The sequence below is a fragment of the Coptis chinensis genome, chromosome 7 (genome assembly GCF_015680905.1).
Source record: "Coptis chinensis isolate HL-2020 chromosome 7, ASM1568090v1, whole genome shotgun sequence".
NCBI classification, from domain to species: Eukaryota; Viridiplantae; Streptophyta; class Magnoliopsida; order Ranunculales; family Ranunculaceae; genus Coptis; species Coptis chinensis.
In genome coordinates this window covers 68,521,351-68,546,212 of record NC_141462.1, presented here as the reverse complement: position 1 = coordinate 68,546,212, position 24,862 = coordinate 68,521,351, and the positions used below count along the sequence as shown (strand labels likewise).

Here is a 24,862-nt window from a genome sequence, read left to right as displayed (position 1 = left end):
TTACATATTGATAACTTCAATAGACAAAGCACCTGCAAGTATAAACAACAAAATACCATTACATTGATTCCCACATAACTTACATAGTCATTGAAAGGCAAAAGAAAATCCAAATAACATTATTTTGAAGGGGTTTGAACTTCGATTGGTTTGTTTAGATAACGGCCCTAGATAGCGTCTCTAATTTTCAAGATACAATCCTAAGTGTTTCAATTGTAGCGTTAATTTTAACCCTTAATTTTATAGTATTTGTTTTTTTTTTCCCTACATATTGATAACTTCAATAGATAGAACACCTGCAAGTATAAAATACCATTACATTGATTCCCAAATAACTTACATATTCATTGAAAGGCCCAAGAAAATCCAAATAACATTACAAGATTAGTTGCTGATAGTACTTATATTCGTCGTTGATGGTTAACTCAAATGCTATCTTCATTGGTAAAATCAGCCGGAACCCAAGCTGAAAAGTTAATCCAAGCAGCATCATATGTCGTATTAGGGCAGGTTGCTCTGTTGTGTCCAAGGCAACACAACGGCTGCACCTTCTCCTTTGCACTGGCACACCCTCTCCTTTAGAACGTCTCCTCTTCTTTTGGGGTCTGCCAGGCATTGCCTCATATGTGGGAGGACGAACCATGATGTTGTAACTTTCCCAATGCCACTGTTCTTTGCCCTTCATCGGTGTCCAATTCTCTTGATACGTATCCATCTTCGTTTCCTTTGAGTAGCACGATAGGCAAAAGTCATATACACAAAACCGACCATCATCAATGGCCTTCATTGCATGGCTGCAAGGAATACCAACTTGTTGAAAAAAACCATATGTACAACATTTTTTTAGTAAGTCAACTGTATCCGTGTGCCCTACGCTGGTAATCGAGTATACGTACTCACTAGCCCTTATTGTAGTGAATGGCCGACTAACATAACGAGAGGAAATGATTACATCCTCAGCTGATTTCGTCAGTTTTGTCTTCAGCTTCGAAGCCATGACCCGATAGTCATAAAAGTGCCTCATAATGTTCATTCGAATACCATTTAGTAGAGATGTAATTTGCATAGCTCGCTCAGGCATAATCATCTTATTCCAACTCTCGATATGATTTGTATAACAAATTCCATACCTTCTCATTTCAGCATAGGCAAATGACCACTGTTCCTTCGGAATCTTTATTATTTTTGCGTAACCTTTACTATCACTACACCAAATGCGACACATGATTCTCACAAAGTCAGCTTTATCATAAATTTCTGCAGTGGCCTTAACTCTCCCTTTGGTGTCTTCTTTGCTAACATTGTTGGAGATATGTTGTGCACAAAAGCAATGGTACGCATTTGGAAGAATTTTTGGCACTGCCTGGAGAATGCTTGTATGCCTATCTGATAATAGAATAAACTTATCTGTAGGACCAACTACAACATCTCTGAGTTTTTGAAGAAACCAATCCCAATGTTCATTATTCTCTTTTGGGACTACACCAACTACAATTGGAAAGCAATGACTATCTCCATCAATAGAAAGAGCAGTTAGGATGACAGACTTGTATCTGCCCTTCATGAAAGTTCCATTGATCATAATCAACGGACGTAGACACTTTCTGTAGGCACGAACAATTATGCCATAACTCACAAACAAACGCTCAAACCTGTGCTCGCTTGTTGTTATTATATCAGTGTGGCAATCTGGATCATTTTTCTTCAGTTCTTTAAAATAAACTGGCGGGCATCACGGTATAATTTTATGAAGTGCCCCCCTTATCTACATCGAAACAAAATACACCAGCTCAGGTTACATATGCCTAATAGTTACACGCCATGACAGATACACGTTAATCGAAAGGATGATACATGTTCTTCATAGCATATTATAAAGAATAATTCGTTGCATATAGTATACCCTAAACATAGAATTGTACTAAGACGTTATATATTACTACTAGTTATCCTCATAGTTGCTGACAGTTACAATAGTACTCTAACCTTTTCTAACACAATTTTTCTGGCCCTCCACGCAACTTTATATGTCACATCAGTTAGTTGTGACTGTTTCACCTCCAACTGAAGGTTCTTTGCAGTCAGTTCTTCATTGTCCTTAAGCTTGGACATAACAATTTCTAAAACCCCCTTTGCGTCTGCTTGTGAACTTTTAGAAACATCCTTATCTTGTGCACAAGTGTGTGCATCTCTAAAAGTTATAACCACCCACATATCAGACCCAGTTGCAGGTTTTGCATACAAATGAAATGGACAGTTAGTTGCCTTACACTTGATTACCAACTTTTGGGAGGTAGTATTGCAACGACATAAATCAAACATGTGTGCAATTGCATAAGATTTCATGTCTTTCACAAGATCATCTCGAGTGGCGTGAGTCTTTGAACAAATATCAACCCCTCATTACAAGGATTTACAACCTCACTTTGGTTCGTAGTGGTTTTTGGACTATGAAAACCACACAAAGGATCATATCCTTAACGTAGGTCTTCAGAATTCAGATATTTAGCACCAATAACCCTAGCATCAACCATTCCTTCCAATTCGAAATCAATCTCACCTTCCTTATCGCCATCATTCACAACTGTCATAGGTGTGTCCCCCCACAAATACTCTTGACTTCGATTTGGAGTCGACCATATATCGCCATCATCACGATCGAATTCTTCAACTTGATCATCTTCATCATCTTCAACTACCACAACTTCACCCGTAGCAGCATCTTCATATTCATTTTGAAATTCAACATCCTCATTACTTCGAGAACTGCTGATTATGTTTTCTTGAGGAATGTCAGCTGTATCAACTAAATCATTTAGTATTTGAACTTCATCTTCATATTCATTTTGAAATTCAACCTCCTCATTACTTCGAGAACTGCTGATTATGTTTTCTTTAGGAATGTCAGCTGTATCAATTAAATCATTTAGTATTTGAACTTCATCTTCATTTTGAATGGCAATTATGTATTCTTTAGGAATGTCAGCTGTATCTCCATATGGATTTTAAGAATCAAACTCTTCATAGTCGGTTGATCGGCATCTTCAATACCGATTGGGATCATCCTCTCGCATTATAATAGGTCAACCATTAGTGCACGGACTATCGGTGACTCAAACTATAATTATCCCTGTAATGTTTTATCTTTGCTCACCTTCAATGACAATTGGAAGAGGTATCCTTTTTCTATTGATTTGCAACTACCAACTGCACTTGAGCTTCCCCTTTGGGAACAAATCTAAAATGGTTACTAAATGTGAGTAATTGAACGGACATTTATGCGTAACTAACATATTCAGGTGTGTACTACTTGTTCCCCATCCCTCACCTGCCATGACCTTTTGAACGTCTCCAATTTTGTGTGGGACATTTTCAACGACATTTTCATTTTCCATACTTGCAATTGACGAGTTGCAGTTGAAGGTTGTTCTAGCGGACTGTCTGGGAAACACAGCGTTTATAACCGTCAGCAACCAAACCATTTACTGGAACTAAGAAGAACTAAAATAAAATTAGTGGTTTACCTATTGGTTTATCCATAAGTTTAAATTGATTGAAAGAATATTTTTGTCGAGCTAGCACTTTTTCTATAAAAAAAGATTGTTTTCTTGGATAATCAGTAATTGGAATTTCTTCATTGAGTTTCTTCTTAATACAATGTTCTCCACCACTTGATCCAGGACAAGCACTCTTTGGCAGCAGAGAAGGTTTAAATGCCTCACTACAAACTTGTTTCTTCTTCGTACTAGGAATTCCATAACTTGATTCAGGACTTGCACTTCTAACCATTTATTGTTTAAATAGCTCACTACAAATCGGTTTATTCTCCACTCTTGGTTGTCCACCACCTTTTCTAGGAGTAACACTATCTGTTTTAAACAGCTCAGTACGAACTTTTTTGTTCTTCACAGTAGGTTGTCTAGGACTTGATCTTCTAATTTGTCCTGCTCCCATACCACATGGTGTGATGACGATTGCTTCATTGATAACCCAAACTTTCATTGCTTTCGTTGGAGTCTTTTTCTGCTTCTTAATCATGTTCAAGTAGTCGGTTTCTTCATCGATTCTACAAAGGGACTTGTTCATCAAATACCTAACAGAAAAACCCAATCTTATGCGTGATGACACAGCTTCAACAAGACACATGAATATATCCTTCAAAAGGAGTATCCACATCAAACACTCTCAATTTCACCTCATCCCCTAGATGCTTCATCACACCATGCTTGTCAGATTTCATCTCGCCATCATAATAAATAAGCATATCAAATGAACCTGAAAAAATACAAAGTCAGCACAATAAAAAGTATGAGCTTTTAATAAAACGACAGTAAAGTTCTTTCATTTATTGTTTTACATTTATGACATTGTATAACCCTTGTATAAATACCATAACTATGACAACAAAATTAACTTGGAAATGGTAAACCACCATGGAAACCTATAAAAAAAACACTCACACTTCTACGTAAAACTACAAAGAAGCAAACCGAAATCTACATAGAAACAAACCAACACTAAAGACAACTAAACAAACATCAAAACTAACCATTATCAAGGTTTGAGTTCTTTTCATCCATCACAATCCTTAGAAAAATCGAAAAGGAGAAAAATAGAGTAGAAGATCAAAAAGAACCCGAGAGAAAAAGTGTAACTTTGGAGTTTTGGGAAAACTTTTTGAGGTTGGCACAAAAAACGAGATAAATAGTCTCGTCTTTGAATTACAAAAACAATGTAAAAGTTGCTGATAGTAGATCCATAAGTTGCTAGTTCGTGATCCCACAATAACTAAAGTCCGTTTTCATTTTTGCTGGGTTGAAATCCAACGGTCATTAATCGCTGGTACGTATCGCTAAGAGAATCTAATGGATAGATATGACTGTGCATGTCAGCATCAGAAGTACAAGAGGAGAGAGAGTGTGGCAGGAGGAGAGAGTGTGGTACAGAAGGGCAAAAGGGTAAAAAACCCGTTGAATTGGTCAAAATTGAATAGCATGGCCGGTTGGAGAACAATGCGTATTTATTATAGCCGATTCAGGCAATTACCCAAAATTAAAACTAGTGTACCCTAGATCATATATACTTGTTACATTTTTTGACACTAGATGCATCATTCAACGGGAAGGCACTGATGAATTTGTTTATGTTCAATAAACTATAACAAATAGATCAATAGTTCAAAAAATGAATTTGTATGTAGTCTTTAACTTGCATTCAAATGTTGGATATACAGAAAAAAAAAATGAGACACCCGCCATTTTTTTTGCATGAGATGGGGATTACATCATTACAGAGGAGAAAGGTGAAAGAAAAAAGGAAAAAAGAAGCGACTATTTATTATTAGATTTCTTGCGAAGCCCTTTAAACCATTTCAAGCTCATTTTCTTTGCCCCGGACTTGTTCTTGCTTGCCTCGTCCTTTTCTTTCTTTTCATCTTCGTTCTGCGTTGGTGGAGGGTCGGGAGTGTTGTAATCCCATTGATCAGCCCATGATAAACCACCATTCATTGTTCTTTGAATTTCTTTCTAGCTGATATGTAAATCTCCCAGCTTATACATTTCCTGGATAGAGTTCCTGTGTCCTGTTCTAAATTTGGTGTTTCCTTTATAGGATGGATGAAGGAGCATCTTTGAAAACTTGTCATAATGGTTACCTTCAACTGACTTTTGTCCTAAATAAGTAAGAGCTGTAACTGTTTTCTCTCTGTCTAAAAGGTAGGAATACGTTGGAGATATATTGCTTAATTTGGAGAAAAGACACCTGCCAACTGTTTCTCTGTCTTTCTGACCGTTGTTTATAATGGCAAAAGGAGACCGTCTTTCAATTCTTAGCCAGGTTCTGAAGGCTTGGTGAACAAAAATTCAACTTTAGGACCTGCATCGACAGTGAAATTCTAATCAGAACGTAAGTATCATCAGAAACCAATGAACAAGATATAGACACAATAGACATATAATTGTTGCCCGAGTCACTATTTTAGGAGAACAAAGGAATGGAACAATCTAATTCAATTCCATGGATTTGAAATTTTAACCATACAATGAATCCTTACGACCAGTGTAGAACTGCAGACATACAAAGAATTAAGTATTGATTTGGGAAAACCATGAAACGACCAAGATAAAACTTACACACCCTTTTGTCGAATCATTACCTGCAAAAGTCAACACGACCTGCAACTTCTCTGCAAATCAACTTTGCCTGAGTTGCCAATTGCATGCTTTTTACAATTGCCAACCCTGTTTGCTTGTGTGTAGGCGTTGGCTTGTAGAGCCTTGCATCCTCTTCCCTCCCCAGCAACACAAGTTTCCTTGCTGGGACAACATTATCCCACCAAAATTCACGCAATATTCCACTTATCAGATCCCAGTATCCTTGGTCCCGACAAACATGGAAAATGTTGCTCCCATTAGGAGTCCAACAATATAAATCAACCCATTCTCTACCCAAGATCTCCATCTGACCCTGCACTTGAGGCATATAATAAAAAGGTGCAGCTGACCAGGGAAGACCAAGCTCAGGTTTGCCCTTGTTATATGGACACTTCACCTCTAATATACCGCCACCTGGGCAGTCCCCAACCAGCCCATCAGGAGAGGCCCCAACCCAATCAAACTTTGGTTCCGCATGGATGGCGAACCCTAAGGAGCTCACATCTCGACCAGTGATGTTCTTGTACCGCTCTATTGCTGCAGTCTCATTGAGCACTCCCCAATCCACGGCAGACCTGGAGGCAATAGCAATGGAATCACCAACTGGTGCAAATACCTTCTCCTGCCAAAGCTCATTACGACGATTCCCTTTCCAAAATCCCAAAGCCGTGCTAAAGGTGCTTGTTGTCAGCTTGTTTTTGCGAAGAGCAAACCACTCCTCCGACTTTTGTGGGGCATTAAAGTGGGTGAGCTGGCTTGTGACCACCACAGATGAGGAGGCTGAAAGTATGGGTGAGCCTATTGATGATGTCACTACTGAGGCAGCAGTGGAGCACATCCTGATCAGGCCAACCCCACAGCATTTCTGGGCTAATGGTGCCGCTGTGGTTTGGTGAAACATTTCAAATTGGCTGATGCAAACATAGTTCTTTGCTGACAGTGTCATTCTTTTGATGACAACTGGGTCTAATCTGCGGATCATAACAGGGTCACGAACTGCTTGACTGCAAATGACAGTTTCAGAAAACAGGAATTATAAGATAGCTATTACACATTAAAAGTTGCAACTAAAGACATTGAAATATAATTCACATATCACTCTGGCCAATGAGACGTGCATGCACCAACATGATTTTATTTTATTTTGATAAAGCACTGACATGAATAAGAGAGAGAATACAAATAAGAAAGAGAGTTGCAAATAGGATTTGGTTCAGAGACCCTAACAGTAGGTTAAAATGCTTTAAGGTCCAAATATATAGGACTAAAGGAACAGTATCTAAAACTAAGTAACAAACAGCTAAATAATTTGACGAAATCAATTATGATCTCTAAAAAAATAATATGAAATGCTTTCACAGCGAAGAAAGTTCAGGACGAAAATGACCATTGAGAAGAGAGCAGCAAGTGTTGAGTCTTGCCCCCAAAGGGCACTTAAACTCATCTCCGACTATCTATCCTGTAAAACCCCAGCGCTCAAGTGTTATCGAAGAAAAACATAAACCTGTATTCATTCTCACAATCGCCACAACTCGCGGAAAACCTAGCAGATACCACGTAGTAAGTTCTCTCTCTTCCCTCTCCTCCGCATTTTTCAGTCGTGGTTTGATTGATTCCAGGTTATGTACCTCTTTCAGTGGTTGTGATTAAATTTTGTTTCTTATTAAACAATGTTTTGGTTTTGTGTATTTGTGGTTATTATTGGCTTAGACGTTTGTGTTCGCTCTTGTACTTCACACCACCCTTTTCATTTTAGTAGTGAAAACAAGAGATTAGCAGAGGGTAAACATAATGTGTCCCTGATAAGTGATAGAAAACCTAACCTATACAGCTGTACCCTCTTGGAGACAAAACAAATAGAGTGATGTGAAAGATCAGAAAAAAAAAAACTTAACTATAGACCTTTTAACTCACATTACGAACTCAACTCCCAATGCAAGCATTTCTTTACGAGAGTAACAGTGAAATTGATATATTAAGAATTGGAAAACCCTAACCAAAAATCTCACAATCTTAAAAGCTAAATGCATTTACACAAAATGATGTCCGTTTATTTTTGTATAAATATAGTGGCTAATGTACTACTACTACAAACCTTAACCATAATAAAGTCCAATTAAACATTAAATTGCAAAAAGATGAAATGAAACAGAAAAAGTGGTACCTCGAGTGAAGTAGTTGCATGTGCAATTGGTGCAATTGAAAAAAATAGAGTGCCACACTTGTTAGTAGGCAACTATGGATTTGTAGCGGGCGGAAGTGCGGAACAAGTTTGGGAAGAGTAATAAAAGACTCAAATTTCCAGAATTTCAGCCGTCAAATATATATTGGGCCCAAATTCAAAGCCCACGGTTCGGAACCCAGATCCACTCTTTGAAGCAGAGTAGACATTTAATAATAGAACGAGACCATGATGATGACAATGCATTGTTAATGTAATTAAGGTGTATTCGGCCACCTCTTCCATGGTTTATATGTATTCTTTATCACCCATAAAAATCTTGTCCTCCTGAATGTCCGTTTTGATTAGGGATTACAATTTCCCACGCCACTTTTGCCCATTTCGTACTAGGTTTTTCTTCCACGCCACAAGAAAGGTTTTTCTTCGGGTAGTAGGTTTTTCCAATAGAGTGATTGCAATAATCAAAGGAAATACAATTTTCTAAGGGCATCTCCAATGGAGAGTGTAAATCTCCACCTCCACATAGGTTCCATATAGGCGCCACTAGGATTTTACACTCTTATTTTTAAAGTAATAAAGATACACCTCATGGCTCTTCCAATGGTGGTGTGGAAATAATGTATTCTTAACCGTTGCAAGTTTGCAAAAGTAAAATTTGTCGTCACTTCAACTATCGTCCGTATTTCAAAAATTTGAAAACAATAGCGACGGTCAGGGAAATGAAATATTTTAACTTCCCACATCTGTTGAAGTTTGACTTAAAAACCCACAAACGACATTTAAAGCTACTAGGTTTTTATTCTAATAACACAAGAAAGGGGAATTTCCACCAAATTTTAACAACTAATAGCTATTGTATACGGTTTTCCATTGGAAGGAGTTTTTGCAAAATAATAAAAGGACACATTATACGCTTTACACTCTCCATTGGAGATGCCCTAAGCCTGCTTTTTTACACTTTCAACTTCCAAACAATATTATGATTTGTGACCCATTTTGTATTGGGCAGACCAAAAAAAAAAATTATTTTACAAATTTGTCATTTACTAAAAATATCGTAATGTGTTAGGCACCCCCAACTAAATATAAATAACCTGGAGCCAACCTATTTAACATTTTTCTTCTTTTTCTGCCTCATTCTTAATCCTTAAACTATTGCCCTTGCCCTCTTTCCACCACCATCATCATACACCTCTTCAAAATCCAAGATTTTTTCCCTCCAACTCTCAAAGCTCAACCCATTTACTCACTCTTTCTCCCAACCCTCAAAAATCAAAATTCTTCCACCACTTAATGATGGAGAACATTTTAAAATAATTTTTTAAAAAAAAAAATAAAAAAAAAATAGTTGTTTGAAGTAATTAAATTGAGGAACAATGTAATAATTATCCCATGTAATAAAATCAAGTTTTTGTTTGTGTTTTTCAATTAGGGTAATTATATTTTTTTTAGTTGTATGTGTTTTCCAATTGTAATTTTGATCAAATTGTATGTGTTCCAAACTTCCAATCGATGTAAGTTCTAGAAATCCCAAAAATAAGTTTCTCTGGGCAACCAGGAAATTACGCCGTGTAATTCACTCAATTGACCCAACAATCTTCATCTTCATTACTGGGATAGTCAAGTACGCCGAGTGGACATGGTCTCTATATCGAGCAAGTTCAGATGTTTTTAGTGACGAAATGTTCACAAGGCTTGACCCTAGTAAAAGCTATGTGAAGCTAATGAAACAGGGGCTGGGTACGATGATGGGTGAGAGAGGGAATGAATATTCCACCAATCTAGAAACGATGACAAAATCCGATACTTCTAACAACAACTTAATGGTCTTATGCTGTGCTGACGATCTCAACAACCTCCAGATTATTTTTCATGTTTACAACTTCTTCATGTTGAAGTTCACAACCTATATGTTCCCAAGGTGTACCCTTTTTATAACGGTATGCACCCGCATACTGGAGTTCACAACCTATATGTTGCCTTGAATTGTCCCACTGCATGTTGGAGGAACAAAAGAGATGGTCAAATAGAATGCTTTCAAGATAATTCAGTATCAAGGGCGTAAAAATTCTCCTTTGAACTATCCCATGCCAGGTAAAGGAGAGTTGTATCAGGGTGGCTGGACATTCAAAACTTCACCATCTTGTCATTACTCGGACAGATTTAAGATAAGTGATAGTATATTAAAACCATTTTTATCAAGACAATTTGTCCCTACCAAACGCAAGTAGCAATTGCTCAAGGATTAGATTGAAACAACAGAACATAATAATTTAAAAAATAAAGAAACCGCGATCAAGTAAATCAGGACGTGGGAATGAAAAACTAATAGACTTACACTACGAGGAATTCTCCATCACTGGAAACATTGAACGTGGAGATAGGATCTCGGACAACTTGCTTTGACCCAATTCTCTTCCACGAGGCAGTGTCCCAATAAATAATACTTCCTCCTTGTCATGTGTTAAATCTGAGATTGTCAATCAGTGTGCCCCTTAAACAATAGAGATAAATGAATCAGTACAGAAAACTAAAACATACCTCGCATTGCAGTAAGTGATATAAAGAATTTGAGTATTATCTTTGGTTTGAGAGAATCGACAGAAACCAAACATCTTATCCTAGATATGAATAAAAAGTAAAACTTCAGTTATAAATATAAAAATTGAGGGGAATACAAAGGAAGAGAATTTGGTGTAATGTTAACCAAAATTTACTTTGAGGATAATTGTCCTTATATTATTATCAAAAAAGTACTTAATAAATCTAAGTCAGTGAATGGTTGGCCGAAAAAGGGAGTGAAGCTTTGCACATTAGTGGTGATACCGAAAAAAATTAACAGAGCAAGCACAAGGAACGAATTCTAATACAGTTGCAGATCGCATTGCTAGAAGAGGAGGTTATACCCGAAATTCCTTGCCTGATGCAGGAATTAGCCAAGAGTTTCGTGTCGTGAGAGACAACAGACTCAATCAAAATACTCATATGGAAAAAAGTCGGGCGAAAGTCCTAAACTCAACCTCTCACAAAGGTTGGAGATGAAGGAGACTGGTACGAAGGGTGGTAACTGGTTAGAACCGGTTTATCCGTTTTTGCTGAATGGGTGGGGGGTGTATAGGACCAAGGGTAGTGCCCTAACAGAAGTACAGACCCCAAATTGAGTCGGGGTCTACCCAACACAAAATGGGTCCGTCAATAACAGGACTCTAGAAATATTAAGGGTTTAGAAATGGTGTGTGGAACGAATAAGAGTATTTTGGTCATAAATTATAACATTGCATAGGTCAATTCGTTGTTGTGAACAGTGAACGAGACCATGAGTGATGTTTGATTATTGCACAGTTCACATGAAATTCGTAGTTGTGAGCGAGGTTATTATCTCACATTTTTAAGAATGTCTATTATTTTATTTATTTTTTCACTCTGCCATAGTAGTGCAACCCCAGTCGTTCTCTTGAACTATTTATGTGTAATATATAATCATACGTGATCCACATGTGATCTAAACAGATCGACCTGCGTTAAGTACAATGACAAATAATCACCAAAATTAAGGAAAAATAATCAATTATTCTAACTTCATTTCTGCAACTTGTTCAAAGCCTCTTTCCAAGCCCATCTTTCTGTTCTACACAGCCAGCTGATCAAACTAGCCAAGTCCTCAGTTTTTCAGTGAAGCCGCTTGAAGAAGAACCATTATTTGCAAATGCTACCAAAAGCTCTCGACGGATCTTTACTAGTTGTTGAAGTATGTAGTGTCGGTCTCACACATTCTATAAATGTGAGACCGTACCTTAGTTAAGTAGTTACTATTCTGGTCATCCAATATAAATATATCAATTGTAGGTTAGAGTAACATATACTCAAAACCCTATCTTCTTCTTGCCTCCATCCTTTCTTCTTCTTTTTCTTCTACACACTCAATCACTTTAACCACCATATGTATCTCCTAGCATAAATAACATGGTATCAGGAGTCGACTCTGTTTAGAGAATGTTAGGAGAGAGATCCTCAGTTTCAAGGTTCCAGTTTTAGTATTAGTTGCTGTCTTAGTATTGTTTCGCTTTCGCAATCTCTCTGTATTGATAAAGAGGAGTACGTCAGGTTTTCATAAGGCGAAGGCGTGGTATCGTCATCTCGCTGTATTTCTCACTCTCTACGTACAGGCGCGGATCGCAATCAGTTAAAGCATCTTCGAAACGCGCACGCGCTCGTAGTACTTTGTCTCGCAGTTTTGTATTATTTCCATCAAGTGAGTTTTCCTTCTCTTTACAATGACTGATGTTGTTCCAAAATCCGATGAATTCGGTAATACGTCTGTTTTCTCTGTTAGTATGACCTCTGTCAAATTGGAGGGTGTTGTCAATTACCTTCAATGGGCAGAGGCAGTTACTGTTGATCTTACTGGAAAAGGTAAGGAAAATCATCTGACAGATCCCCCAGATGATAAAGGAAAGACAACCTGGACGAAAGATGACGCCTTGGTTAAGAATTTCCTATGGAATACTATAGAGAAAGATGTTTGTAATACTGTGCGGTTTTTTAAAACCTCGAAGGAGATTTGGGAGTATCTATAAGAATCATACTCTCAATCTCAGAATACTTCTTGTATCTTTCAGTTGTATGAGAACATCTTTGATCTCACTCAAGGAGATATGTCTATCTTTGAATATTACAATTCTCTTCGTAGCAAGTGGGAAGAACTGAATATATATCACCCACTTACTATAGACATAAATCAGTTGAAGAAACAAAGAGAGGAATTTCGAGTCTCCAAATTCCTATCTGGGCTACGTCCCGAGTTTGCTAATGTGAAAGCCCAAGTTCAAGCTGAATCTAAGCTCCCTACTCTGTCTAAGGCTTACTCTCGTTTGTCTCATATTACTGCACCTCCTCCAAGGCACAATGACAGTGCGACTTTATTGATCCCTCCAAGCAGCAATAACAACCCCTCCTTTGGTCGTGGCAATGGAGGTAGAGGGGGTCGTGGCCGTGGGGGTGGTTGTAACCAAGGGAGTGGCCGTGGTCGTAGTATTGGAAGTTTTGATCCTTGTGAACATTGTGGACGCACAAATCATAGTTCTGATTTTTGTTGGGATATAACAGGATGCCCACCTTTGCACAAAGCCAACAATTCCACAGTAGTTTATCAGAAAGTGACTGATTTTCAACGAGTTCAAGAAGACTTTGCAGCCCTGATGAAGCGGATATAAGCTATTCCCAAATCATTGAGTTTGTCCGACCACCCCACTGCGACCCTAGCCGATTCAGGTAAAACATGTCTTCATACAAGTGGTAACAACTCTTGGGTTATTGACTCAGGAGCTTCTGATTATATGACAGGTAATCCCCAGTTATTTTCTAATCTTGAGTATACTCACACACCATCATATGTCACATTAGCAAATGGGGCTAAGGCTAGTATTCTTGGTTGGGGTACTATTTAGTTAACTCGTAATATATCACTTGTCTCTATCTTGCTTATTCAAAATTTCCCCTTTAATCTATTGTCTGTTCATCATCTCATCCAATCTCTTCACTGTAATATCATGTTTTCTTCCACTCATGTTGTGTTTCAGGATCTACAGACAAAGATACAAGTTGGTGGGGGTATGAGCGGGGGCATCTATTACTTTCAAGATGATTATGGGCACTCTCACGAAGCGAGGCTTTCCGCGTCTCGATCTCTCCGCTCGGTGGCATAGGCGTCTTGGTCATCTTCCTCTAGCTAGTTTCGAAGTTTAGTTCCCAGTATTTCTTCTAGTATTCAGTCTTTAAGTTGTGAGGTTTGTGAGTTAGCTAAACATCGTCGTGCTACTTACAAAAATAGGTTAAATAAATGTTCTAGTGCTCCCTTTCAGTTAGTCCATTCAAATGTCTGGGGTCCTTGTAGAACCACTAGCCTTTTTGGCGCCAAATATTTTATTACATTTATAGATGATTTCTCTCGTGTTTGTTGGGTATATATTATGGAAAATCGTTCTCAAGTATTCTCTGCTTTTCAAAAATTCTATGTTGAGATTACTAATAGGTATTCTACACACATGCATATTTTTCGAACTGATAATGCCAAAGACTATACCTCTACAATATTCCAGAGTTTTTTAGATGACCATGACATTACACATCAAACCTCCTGTGTGGATACACCTCAACAAAATGGGGTTGCTGAGAGAAAGAACAGACCCATTCTTGAAGTCGCCTGATGCTTAATGTTTCAAACAAATCTCCCAAAGTTTTATTAGGTAGAGGCAGTCCTTACTGCCACATACTTGATTAATCGTATGCCCTCTTCAGTGTTAGGGGAAAAACACCACACTCTGTTCTTTTTCCTAGTCAACCTTCTTTCCATCTTCCCCCTCGGATTTTTGGTTGTGTCTGCTTTGTTCATAATCTTCAGCCGGGTCGTGATAAGTTAGACCCTCGTGCTATTAAGTATGTTTTCCTTGGGTATTCACGCACACAGAAAGGGTACAAGTGTTATAGTCCTCATCTGCGCAAATCATTTGTCTGTGCTGATGTTACTTTTTTTGAAGATGTCCCGTTTTACTCTTCAGATGGGAAGATGTCCTCTGAACCATTTGAGGATTGTGTTCTGCCATCTGGTGTTGTTGGATATGATCTTGGTGTAAATGAGGGAGCTCATGAAGACGGAGCGCGACCCGCTCCTATAAATGGCCTTACTGAGTGCGACACGCGCTCCCTTGATGTTCGAGTTCCAGGTGATGGAGCACGACCTACGCCCCACCGATGGTTTCTTCGAAGCGGGACCTGCGCTCCTCGATGTTCAAGTTCCAGCGATGGAGCGCAACTGCTCCACCGATGGCCTTTCAGGGGCTGGCTGGCCAATACCTTCGACTCAATTCGAGTTTGAGGCCAAAAGTTCAATCGCTCCGCTGCCTCCCCCCTCTTCCCATCGCGGTGCGTGGATCCTATTGCCCTTCCATCTGACCTCGATGTTCCTATTGCCCTCCACAAACTTGAACGTCCACCTGCCAGTATGCGTCTTCCTAGTAAGTATGCTCAGTATACTATTTCTAAGTATGTTTCCACTGATCATTTACCATCATCTGTCAAGTCTTTTGCTACGTCCTTGTTGTCTGTCTCTGTCCCTTCTAACTATAGGGACGCTCTATCTCATCCTGGCTGGAAGCAAGCAATGGACGAGGAGTTGAGTGCCTTGTATTCTAATGACACTTGGGTCCTTACATATCTTCCTTTGGGAAGAAAGCGGTTGCTTGTAAGTGGGTTTTCACTATTAAGCATAATCCGGATGGTACTATTTCTCGTTTAAAGGCTCATCTGGTTGCAAAAGGTTTTACCTAGACGTATGGTATTGATTAGTCCGAGGCGTTTTTCCGGTTGCAAAGTTCGATCTCTATGTGTATTGTGATTTCTCTTGATGTTCATCATCATCGGCCTCTATTTCAGTTGGATGTGAAGAATGCCTTTTTACATGGCGATCTTCTGGAGGAAATCTATATGGTTCAACCTTCTGGTTTTGTTGCTTAAGGGGGGAAAGTCCATGCCGATTCTGAAGTCTCTTTATGGGCTCAGCGGTCTCCTAGAGCTTGGTTTGCGAAGTTTAGTAAGGTTTTGATGGCTAATAGAATGACTAGGTGTGAATATGATCATTACGTGTTTTACCGAAAGACCCAAAGCAAAGGGATTATTATCTTAGTTGTGTATGTTGATGATATCATTGTCACGTGGAGTCGACAAGCGGGGGTATTGATCGATTTAAAGTCAATCTCTCAAAAACAGTTCCAGACCAAAGATCTAGGAGAACTGAAGTATTTCTTAGGCATTGAAGTTACAAGGTTCCCTGGTGAAATTCATCTCTCACAGAGAAAGTATGTATTAGACCTGCTCAGTGAGACAGGTAATTTAGGAGCTCGCCCAGTAGAGACTCCTATGGATTCGAACGACAAACTCCAGTTAGATGTTGGAGAGATGTAGGGGTGTAATACGGGGCGGGTCGGGTCAAATAGTGATGGGTCAGGTCGGGGCGGGTCTAAGGGATACAAATCCAGTGGTCCCCGATGGGGCGGGGCGGGTTGAAGTGTCATGTCTTAGTACCATCACCCGGCTTGTAAGGTCAGCTTACGGGGCGGGTTTTGGGCGGGTCATCTGGGTTGGGTGGAAATTATTATTTTAACCCAATTTCACCCAAAAAAAACATTCTAATTCTGTAAGTAATATATTTCCAATTCACAACATAGAGAAAAAAATAGAATCAATCAATAAAAAATAAACAAAAATAAAAAAACTTGAATTTGAACCCAAAACCATATCTGTAAATTTGAAATTTTTTTCTTGTGATTTACCATTTGTAAATTGATTATTTTCCATAGCATGATAAAATGAAGATGGGAGCGAGGATCTATGGTACAAAACAATAAATATAAACTAAAAGAATTCAAAATTAATACAAGAATGAATGATTCATCTTCTCCAAAATTTGAAAGTTGAATTTGAACTTTTGATATTTGCCCAATATTCAAACTTGAATATGTGAAATTGATGTTTAACTCATAAGTTTGTATTAATATTTCTCAAATTCCTACAAGTTAAAAGAAAATATAAACAAAATACAAAAATATTAGATTTAGAGTCTTGAAATTGTGCGGGTCGGGTTTGAACATAGAACCTACACCCATAGCCCGACCACATAAAAATGGTGGCGGGGCAGGGCGGGTTTGTGTTCGGGTCGGTGCGGGTTTGGGTGGCGGGTGAAGACTGGGTACCCTACCAGATGATGGGTCAACGATTTTTTTTTACACTCCTAGAGAGATGTATGTCGATATTGAGGGATACCGTAGATTGGTGGGAAAGCTGATTTATGCTACTATTACTCGCCCCGATATTTCATTTGCAGTCAGTGTAGTATCTCAGTATATGCATGCACCACGGATTCCTCACTACCAGGCAGTTATTAGTATTGTGAGGTATATGAAAGGTTCTCCTGGTCGTGGATTGGTATATCGTTATAATGGGAATTTTGATGTTGTTGGATATTCAGATGCTAATTATGTAGGGTCAATTTTAGATAGACGATCCACCACTGGGTATTGTACTTTCCTTTGTGGAAATTTGGTGACATGGAAGAGTAAAAAGTAAACAGTTGTGTCAAAGTCTAGTGCAGAGGCTGAGTACAGAGCTATGGCTCAAGGGACTAGTGAGTTAATGTGGATTCGTAATCTGCTACATGAGTTAGGTTTCAAGGTACAGCTACCGATCCTTCTTCATTGTGACAATCGATAGCCATTCATATCGCTTCTAATTCAGTATTTCATGAGAGAACTAAGCACATAGAGGTATATTGTCATTATGTCAGACATAAGGTTGAAACAAAGGAGATAAATACTTCTTATGTGGCTTCTCGAGATCAGTTAGCGGATATCTTCACCAAACCAGTGATTCATCCAGTTCTGAATTATATTGGTAACAAGTTGGGCATGAGCAATATCTATGCTCCAGCTTGAAGGGGGGTGTTGAAGTATGTAGTGTCGGTCTCACACATTCTATAAGTGTGAGACCGTACCTTAGTTAAGTAGTTATTATTTTGGTCATCCAGTATAAATATATTAATTGTAAGTTAGAGTAACATATACTCAAAACCCTACCTTCTACTTGCCTCCATCCTTTCTTCTTCTTCTTCTACACACTCAATCACTTTAACCTAACTAGTTAACCACCATATGTATCTCCTAGCATAAATAACACTAGTGATGACTTGAACTTCTTCGACGCAGGAAGACAGACCAAGGTAGAAGGACGACGAGCGGAAGCTGATGTGAACTTGATTTGACCATTCATATATGTAATGCAATCAAATAAAATACTCATCCCACAATTGTGAAAATGCCAAACAACAATTTCTTCGAAGTGCATAGGTGGACTTTCTAGTACACACAACATTGTTTTGCATGACTTCAAGAAAACATCTTCCTTGTAAGCTAAAGCTCTCTTCTCCCAGTATTGCCAACCTGCTAATTGTTCATATACTTGACTATTATTGAAGTAAGGATTCTCGTTCAGTACCAATGCTTGAAGAGAAAGTAGCATTTGCATCACTGATAACATATGAGAACCTAAACGTACTACACCATTTGCATTGAAATATGGAATGATTTGGAGGCCATAGGAATTGTAAAGGTGTGAATTAGTCTGGCCTTACAAATGTAATTAAGGTGGAGGAGATGGGGTTTGTAGATTGGAAAGACCGAGTTCGTTCGGAGCGAACTGCCTACGTCTCAAGCTCTCACTTATGGGGGGAGAGTTGAATTAGGTCTGGGGGAGTTTAAGCATGGGGTATTTATAGTTGTGGAGCAAGAAGATCTACGTAACATGTGTACTGTCCAGTACAGATGTGTGGTTGAGATATGAGATGCGTGTAGGGTTGGTGTTGGTAGGAGCCTTGCAATGATGGGGAGTGGTTGCAGTAATTCGTATATTACGATAATGGGTTGCGTAAGTAAGGCTTTGGTAATGATTGGATCTAGATGATGGATGATGTCACTAAATGGAACATTCCATATGAAGGTGTGCAAGTTGAGCTATACTGGAGCGATCTCGTAGGACGAACATCTTATATTGGGTGTGCGAGCTAATGATGTGAGTCGTTCTGAAGCGAACTGAAGTCATGAGGTCGGTGAGGTATTTTTGTCTATGCTGGACACGTGTCTGATATTTCTGGATGATAATATTAGTCCCTCACACAGCCCCTTCTCATTAGGTCGTGATGTACATAGAAGTAATCTAATGAGAGAGAACGGTGGCGCTTGTCTAGCATATGTGAGGAGGCAAACAGACGTGATAAGAAATATCAACCGTGTTACGGAGGACAATGTTTGTTGTATGATGAACTGATGTGAGACATTATCAGGCACGTGGCTGGCACGTGGGAGACGCTAAGCAGCTGTGATTAGACAAATCACCGCCTCATTTTTCAGGATTTGAAAAGACAGCGATGTAGGGGTATGGCGTATAGGGTTGAGGGGGGATACATGACATGTGTTGGGAACTGAAGGGTCGGTTGTACAAAACCAAATTTGGAGATTTGAAAAGCCATCTTTTGTTTCATTCCCAGAAAAACGCAAGGTTAGGGCTTCTCAAGTTAGTTCTTCTGCCCTTGCTTTTTTGTTGTTCAGCGGTTAGGTCGGGAGTAGCTTTTCTTGTTTAGGGTTGCTAATCGCTAAGAAAAAAAGAGATGTTTGACTCAGATGACACTCGATCTGATAAGATTCGAGAAGTATCGTTGAGTTGTGAGGAGTTGGAAGAAGAGAGAGAGAAATCAGTGGGGTTTGAGTGTGATGATGAGGAAAGGATTGTACGATCTGATTCTATTGTTGCTGTAGCTAGCACTTCCGCGTGACAAGGGGTCGTCTTCCAGTGGGTTGCCCCCTAGGGTTGTAGATAAATGTGCGGTGAAAGCGTTCGCAGATCTAAGGGAAGCTTATAATATACAAGTAAGCGACCTAGAGATACATGAACTGGGAGAGAACGCAAACGTTTTTAGTGAAAGGTACACGCCATCGAACTACGGGATAGTAGTCTGCGAGGGGCAGCTGAGGGATGGTATGAGGATACCGTTCCCGAAGCTGGCTTGTGAGTTTTTGAACTTTTATGAGAAAGCTCCCTGCCAGTTTGTGGGTAACACATGGTGGCTGCTTAGGGTGTTCGACCTGCTGAATGCAAGTGGTGAATATTGCATAGGGGTCATTGACATTATTGAGCACTTCACTGTAAAGCGATCTCGCGCTTATAACTTTAGCTTGCAAACGATGACAAAAAAGTCTAGCGTGCTGGACGATGTGAGCAATGAGTCTTAGGAGAGAAGGCCATTGTTGTTAGTTGGGAATTACTATTCCAGAGGATTTGGCGTACACACTAGGGTTTGCAACTTTTCGGGTTGGTACTAGTGTATTGTCTTATTGTTGTGATGTTCTGATTATTGATTTTGCATCTGACATGCTTCTATATTGGTTTTGTAGAGGTTGTTATCAAAAAACGAACCGAACGTGGGGTGATAGAGGAATTTGCGAAGCTAACGCGAGCTCAGAAATAGGAGAAAATGCCCAAAGTAGCAAACTACTTTGTGGAAAGAGGAGGTCGCGGGATCAGGGAGAAGAGGAAGAACCATAAGAAAAGGGCTTGGGGCCTAGCTATTGGTGAGTCTGCCAGTGCGCCAGGGATGGAGAGGAACAAGAGCGAGCTGGTAACTAGGGAAGAAAGAAACCGAACTCGTTCTAGTCATGTGTGACCCGCAGGGGGTGTTGGGGCCCATGAGACTGGTGGGTCGAGTAGGCGACCTGACAGGGGGGAGGGGGTTCGGTAGCATTCCCTCTGACTTGGAGGAGATCACCTTCATGCCTGGCGAGCGAAGCAGGTCGTTAAAGAGGAAGGCAGATGTAGTGGAGCCCTCATGGATCTAGAGACCTTTTCGGTCGGTCAGAGTCAGCCACAAGTGCCTCGAGATCGCAGTTCAATAGTGAAAGTGAGGGTCCTGAGTAAGACGAGTGGGAAGTCTGTTGTGGCTGATGACGATCTAGAGCGGCAGTTGGTGTATGTGGATGACCAGGGGGTGCAGCAAAAGGTGAAGCGAACTGACGTCAGCTACAAGTCGAGTAAGATTGCTGCCTGCATGATTGATCATATGGCTCTGGATGGCAACCGTAACGAGTTGGATTCCAAGGACCTTGCTGAAAATTTGAAGCGAATGGATCTTGCTCACTGTTTGGTAAGTGATGCTCTTCATGCTTACTTGTTAGTTTGTTATGTGAACTTCGGGGACTGGCTATTGTTGTATTTTTGCTTGTGTAGCTTGTGAGTGGATACCAAAAGTTGAAAGAGATCGCTCAGATCACTGAATTAGAAAAGGAGTCTGTAGCGAAGCTGAAGGAGGATTTGAGGAATGCCCAAGATGTTCACGCCATTGACCTCAAGGAGCTCGAGGAACTGAAGATACAACACCAAAACATTTGCTTGGAGAAGATCATGATGAGCAATGAGCTTGAGGGGGCAAAGCTGGAGCTCAGTGTTTTGAGAGCGGAGTTGGCTAGGGTGACTGGTTATGCCCATCATTGTAAGGATGTCGCCCAGAAAGCGATTGAAGCTTACGACGTTCTGGATGTTGATTATCTCGAGCTGGAGGCAGAGTACAAGGCCTTAAAAGAGGAACATGAACGTGGAGCTTCCAGTACACCAGTGTTACCTATACTGGAAGATGCATGTGATGTTCCTACCCAAGGTGATACTGCTTCGGAGGTCATTGAGGCCCATACTGATGAGGTTGCTGCTGGTGTGGTTGTAGAGTTGAATGTTGCAGGTACGTCATATGTTGTTGGTGATGGGAGCACCGCAGAGTGTGGATTGGAGCCCTGGTCTCTGAAAATTTGCCTGATGTTTCTTGAAATGGAGAGTTGTGAGTGTTTTTTCTTGTGCTGATCTTGTAAGTTGTGATACATTAGAGTTGGTTTCCTGGGAAAACCTGGGCAGTTCACTTTACATAGTGGTTTTTTCTTTGTTGTACCTTGAACGAACTGGCTTCTCGGATTGTTCTGGGGAGTTTGTGGTGTGACGAATGATGACTAACTGAGTTGGGTTTTCTGGGACGTCCTAGCAGCTCGGTTAGTAAACGAACTGGTGCCTGAGTTTGTTCAGACAGTTCGTTCTTTTGCCTTTATGAAATGCATGTTTCTTCTTCTTGCTCATTTACGTGATGTTCTGAATGCTATTTTTGTGATGTTATTGTACCTGCTTAGCTTTGTAGGCTTCCCTAGTAAGAGTTGGTGAGGCTAAGTAGCCTGTGATCCTGACTAAGCGTCCTGCTCTTTAATCGGTCCTAGTGTTGTAGGTCCGGATAGTGAGAGGTGCTAAGGCTATGTAACCTGAGAGGTCGGGTGAACATCTTGCTCGTATGAAGCGCTTTCCATGTAGGAGCGTTCTGCTGAGAGATGACTTTAGCACGTGCATGGCACGTGTGGGGATACGAACAGTTGGATAGCCAAAAATGGTAGTTGCCCAATTTTGTGGATTTTGAAAAGGCGGTGAGCCATATGGCGCGTCGTTTAGAGTTTCAATGCATTGATGGTGTGTCTTGGGAAAGGACACAATTTAACATAAAATGAACTGTTGTGAGACGTTCAGGGGTATTTGTTTTGCATTTTCTTCAAGTTACTCTCCAAGGTTCTTGTCCAAGCTCCTTGATCGTCCTAGGTCAGTTTCTTTAATTGTTTTTCCTTTCTTTTTTATAAGAGGGGTTTGTCTTCTTGTTGACTTACTGAACGTTGGGTTGTCTTTAGAGTGCACGATGGCCAGGCGACGTGGAAATGCTCATGACTATGAAGGGGCGAGGGAGACCTCCCCCCTTGTGATGGATGAGGTTGAATTTGTGTCTCGTCGTCGGTGCGATCATGGTAAGTAGAAGGCAGTTGTTTCTAGCTCAAGGAGTACCAAACGGTCCAAAGCTGAAGGTCACTTTACTTCTGGTTCGCGCGAGCGAACTGGAGGTGTGGTGTTCATGTCCCCTAGTCTTAGGGGTGGGGGCGATCTGAACACGAAGGATCGTGGTGTACTGGGCAAGGGAAAAGGTGTTGCTGGTGAGAGCTTTGCGATCAGGTCCTTAGGGAAGCGTGCTGATGACCTAGGAAGTGAGTTCTTCTATATTGGGAAGACGGGGAAGAAGCGTATGGTTAAACGTTCTGATTGTAGCTTCCACTCGGCACCCATAGCAACTTTTCTTCTGGAAGGGATTGTTTTGGATGGTGACAAGGAAGAGCTTGGAGATGAAGACTTGGGGAAGACTCTGGAGACCATGGACATGGCGTGTTGCTTGGTAAGCTCTTCACCTTGTCTGGTTTCTTGTTGTTTTATTGGCGGACGTAATGTTGATGTTCTGTTTGTAGTTCCTTGTTGGCTATGACAAGTTGAAGCATACTGTCCAACGTGTTGATAATGTTGAAAGTAATGTGGGCCAGGCCAAGGAAGAGCTGGTGATCATGCGGGCGTGTGGGAGGCCGATAGGAAGGAACTGATGGCTTTGAAGAAAAAACATTAGGACGATGTAGATGAGAAGTCATTGCTGGTTAGCTCGATGATTGATTTGTGGGAGAAGCTTGTTGTAGTGACTGAGTACGCTAAGCATTGTCAGTCAATTACACGAAAGGCTCAGGGGGTGTATGACCGAGTGTGTGGAGACTATGCAATACTGGAGGAGATGTACTTTCAGTTGAAAGAAGAGCATGACCGTGGAGCTCTGGGTACAAGTGTGCTTGTCATACTAGGAGATGCTGATAACGCTCCGTCGAACAGTGCTACTCCTGCGGAGCGAGCTGACGTGCCTGCTGATGATAAGCACATTACTCCTAATGCTTGACCGTTGCTTTTGGATGTCTTCTTCCTTGGTATAAGTTGTGTGGTTATTTTTGAATTATGTTTTCTGACTTCATCTTTTAATTGGTTGTATAACAATAGAATTGGTTTCCTGGGCTTGCCTGGGCAGTTCGCATTTCCTTATAGTTGCAAAGATACTGCACGAACTGGTTTCCACGTAGGTGGCAGTTCGGTAATTTCAAAACTTGTAATCAGACCGATCTGGATTTCTGGGTATACCCAGCAGATCGGTTGATTTACGAACTGGTTTCCTTAGTTTGTTCAGGCAGTTCATTTATCTTGTACGTTATGGAATGCATGTATTTTGCTTATGTCCAACTGCTTTCACATATTGTTTTGTCATTTCATCATTGCAGCCTAGGGTTGTAGGTCTTCAACAAATAAGAAATGTAGAGGCTAAGAAACCTACGAGCTCGAGTGAGCGTGGTAGCTAAAGAAAGCATGTTGCTCGCGGAGAATGTTCTCACTGAGTTGAACCTAGAGTTGTAGGTCATCAACTAGTAAGAACTGTAAAGGCTGAGAAGCCTATGAGCTCGAGTGAGTGTGTGGTGCTTGAGAACGTTTGAACTCATGAAAGTGTTTTAGTTCGATTGCGCGTTTGGCTCGTTGAGAGCGTCCTGCACTGAGTTGATCCTAGAAATGTAGGTCCTCAACTAGTGAGAAGTATTGCGGCTAAGTAGCCTATGAGCTCGAGAGAGCGTTTTGTGCTTGAGAATGTTTGAACTTCTGAAAGTGTTTTAGTTCTGTTGTGCATTCGGCTCGTTGAGAGCGTTCTATACTGAGTTAATCCTAGAAATGTAGGTCCTCAACTAGTGAGAAGTATTGCGGCTAAGTAGCCTATGAGCTCGAGAGAGCATTTTACTTGAGAACGTTTGAACTCATGAGAGTGTTTTAGTTATGTATAGATCAAGTTGTGCGTGTGTTTGGAGAATTTAATGAACTGCTTTGATACCGATGAGGCATGTATACATGGTAACAGCAATAAAAGTAAGAACACAATCATAAATGAAAAACTTTATTGATAAAATTTCTTCAAAGAGTAAGTGTTCCAGGGATGTGGTAATGCTTGACCATCCTGTGTTTTGATCAAATACGCTCCATTGCCAACAACTTGCTCCACTATGTAAGGGCC

At 40.3% G+C, this 24,862-nt stretch overlaps 2 protein-coding genes across 3 annotated transcripts; both read right to left on the bottom strand.

Annotated features, from left to right (window-relative positions):
* Positions 1-5,172: 5,172 nt before the first annotated feature.
* On the bottom strand, positions 5,173-5,507 carry LOC147488546 (uncharacterized). Its single transcript, XM_086574490.1, has one exon. The coding sequence runs from the start codon at positions 5,505-5,507 to the stop codon at positions 5,331-5,333; it is 177 nt and encodes a 58-aa protein (XP_086430616.1). The 3' UTR covers positions 5,173-5,330.
* Positions 5,173-8,473, bottom strand: LOC147488545 (uncharacterized). 2 transcript variants are annotated; one of them, XM_086574488.1, is made up of 3 exons: positions 8,317-8,473; positions 6,155-7,156; positions 5,173-5,874 (listed from the first exon to the last, which is right to left on the bottom strand). In XM_086574488.1, exons 1-3 carry the CDS (start codon positions 8,334-8,336, stop codon positions 5,868-5,870), a joined length of 1,029 nt encoding a protein of 342 aa, XP_086430614.1. In that variant the 5' UTR covers positions 8,337-8,473; the 3' UTR covers positions 5,173-5,867. The 2 variants fall into 2 exon arrangements, with proteins under 2 accessions (XP_086430614.1, XP_086430615.1); XM_086574489.1 differs by lacking the exon at positions 8,317-8,473 and adding an exon at positions 7,540-7,703.
* Between the last annotated feature and the right edge of the window lie 16,389 nt (positions 8,474-24,862).

Coding starts and splice junctions, on each gene's coding strand:
- LOC147488546 (XM_086574490.1), bottom strand. CDS start 5,507: ATGAATGGTGGTTTATCATGGGCTGATCAATGGGATTACAACACTCCC.
- LOC147488545 (XM_086574488.1), bottom strand. CDS start 8,336: ATGCAACTACTTCACTCGAG. Junction 7,157..8,316: donor ATGCAACTACTTCACTCGAG/GTACCACTTTTT, acceptor TGTCATTTGCAG/TCAAGCAGTTCGTGACCCTG.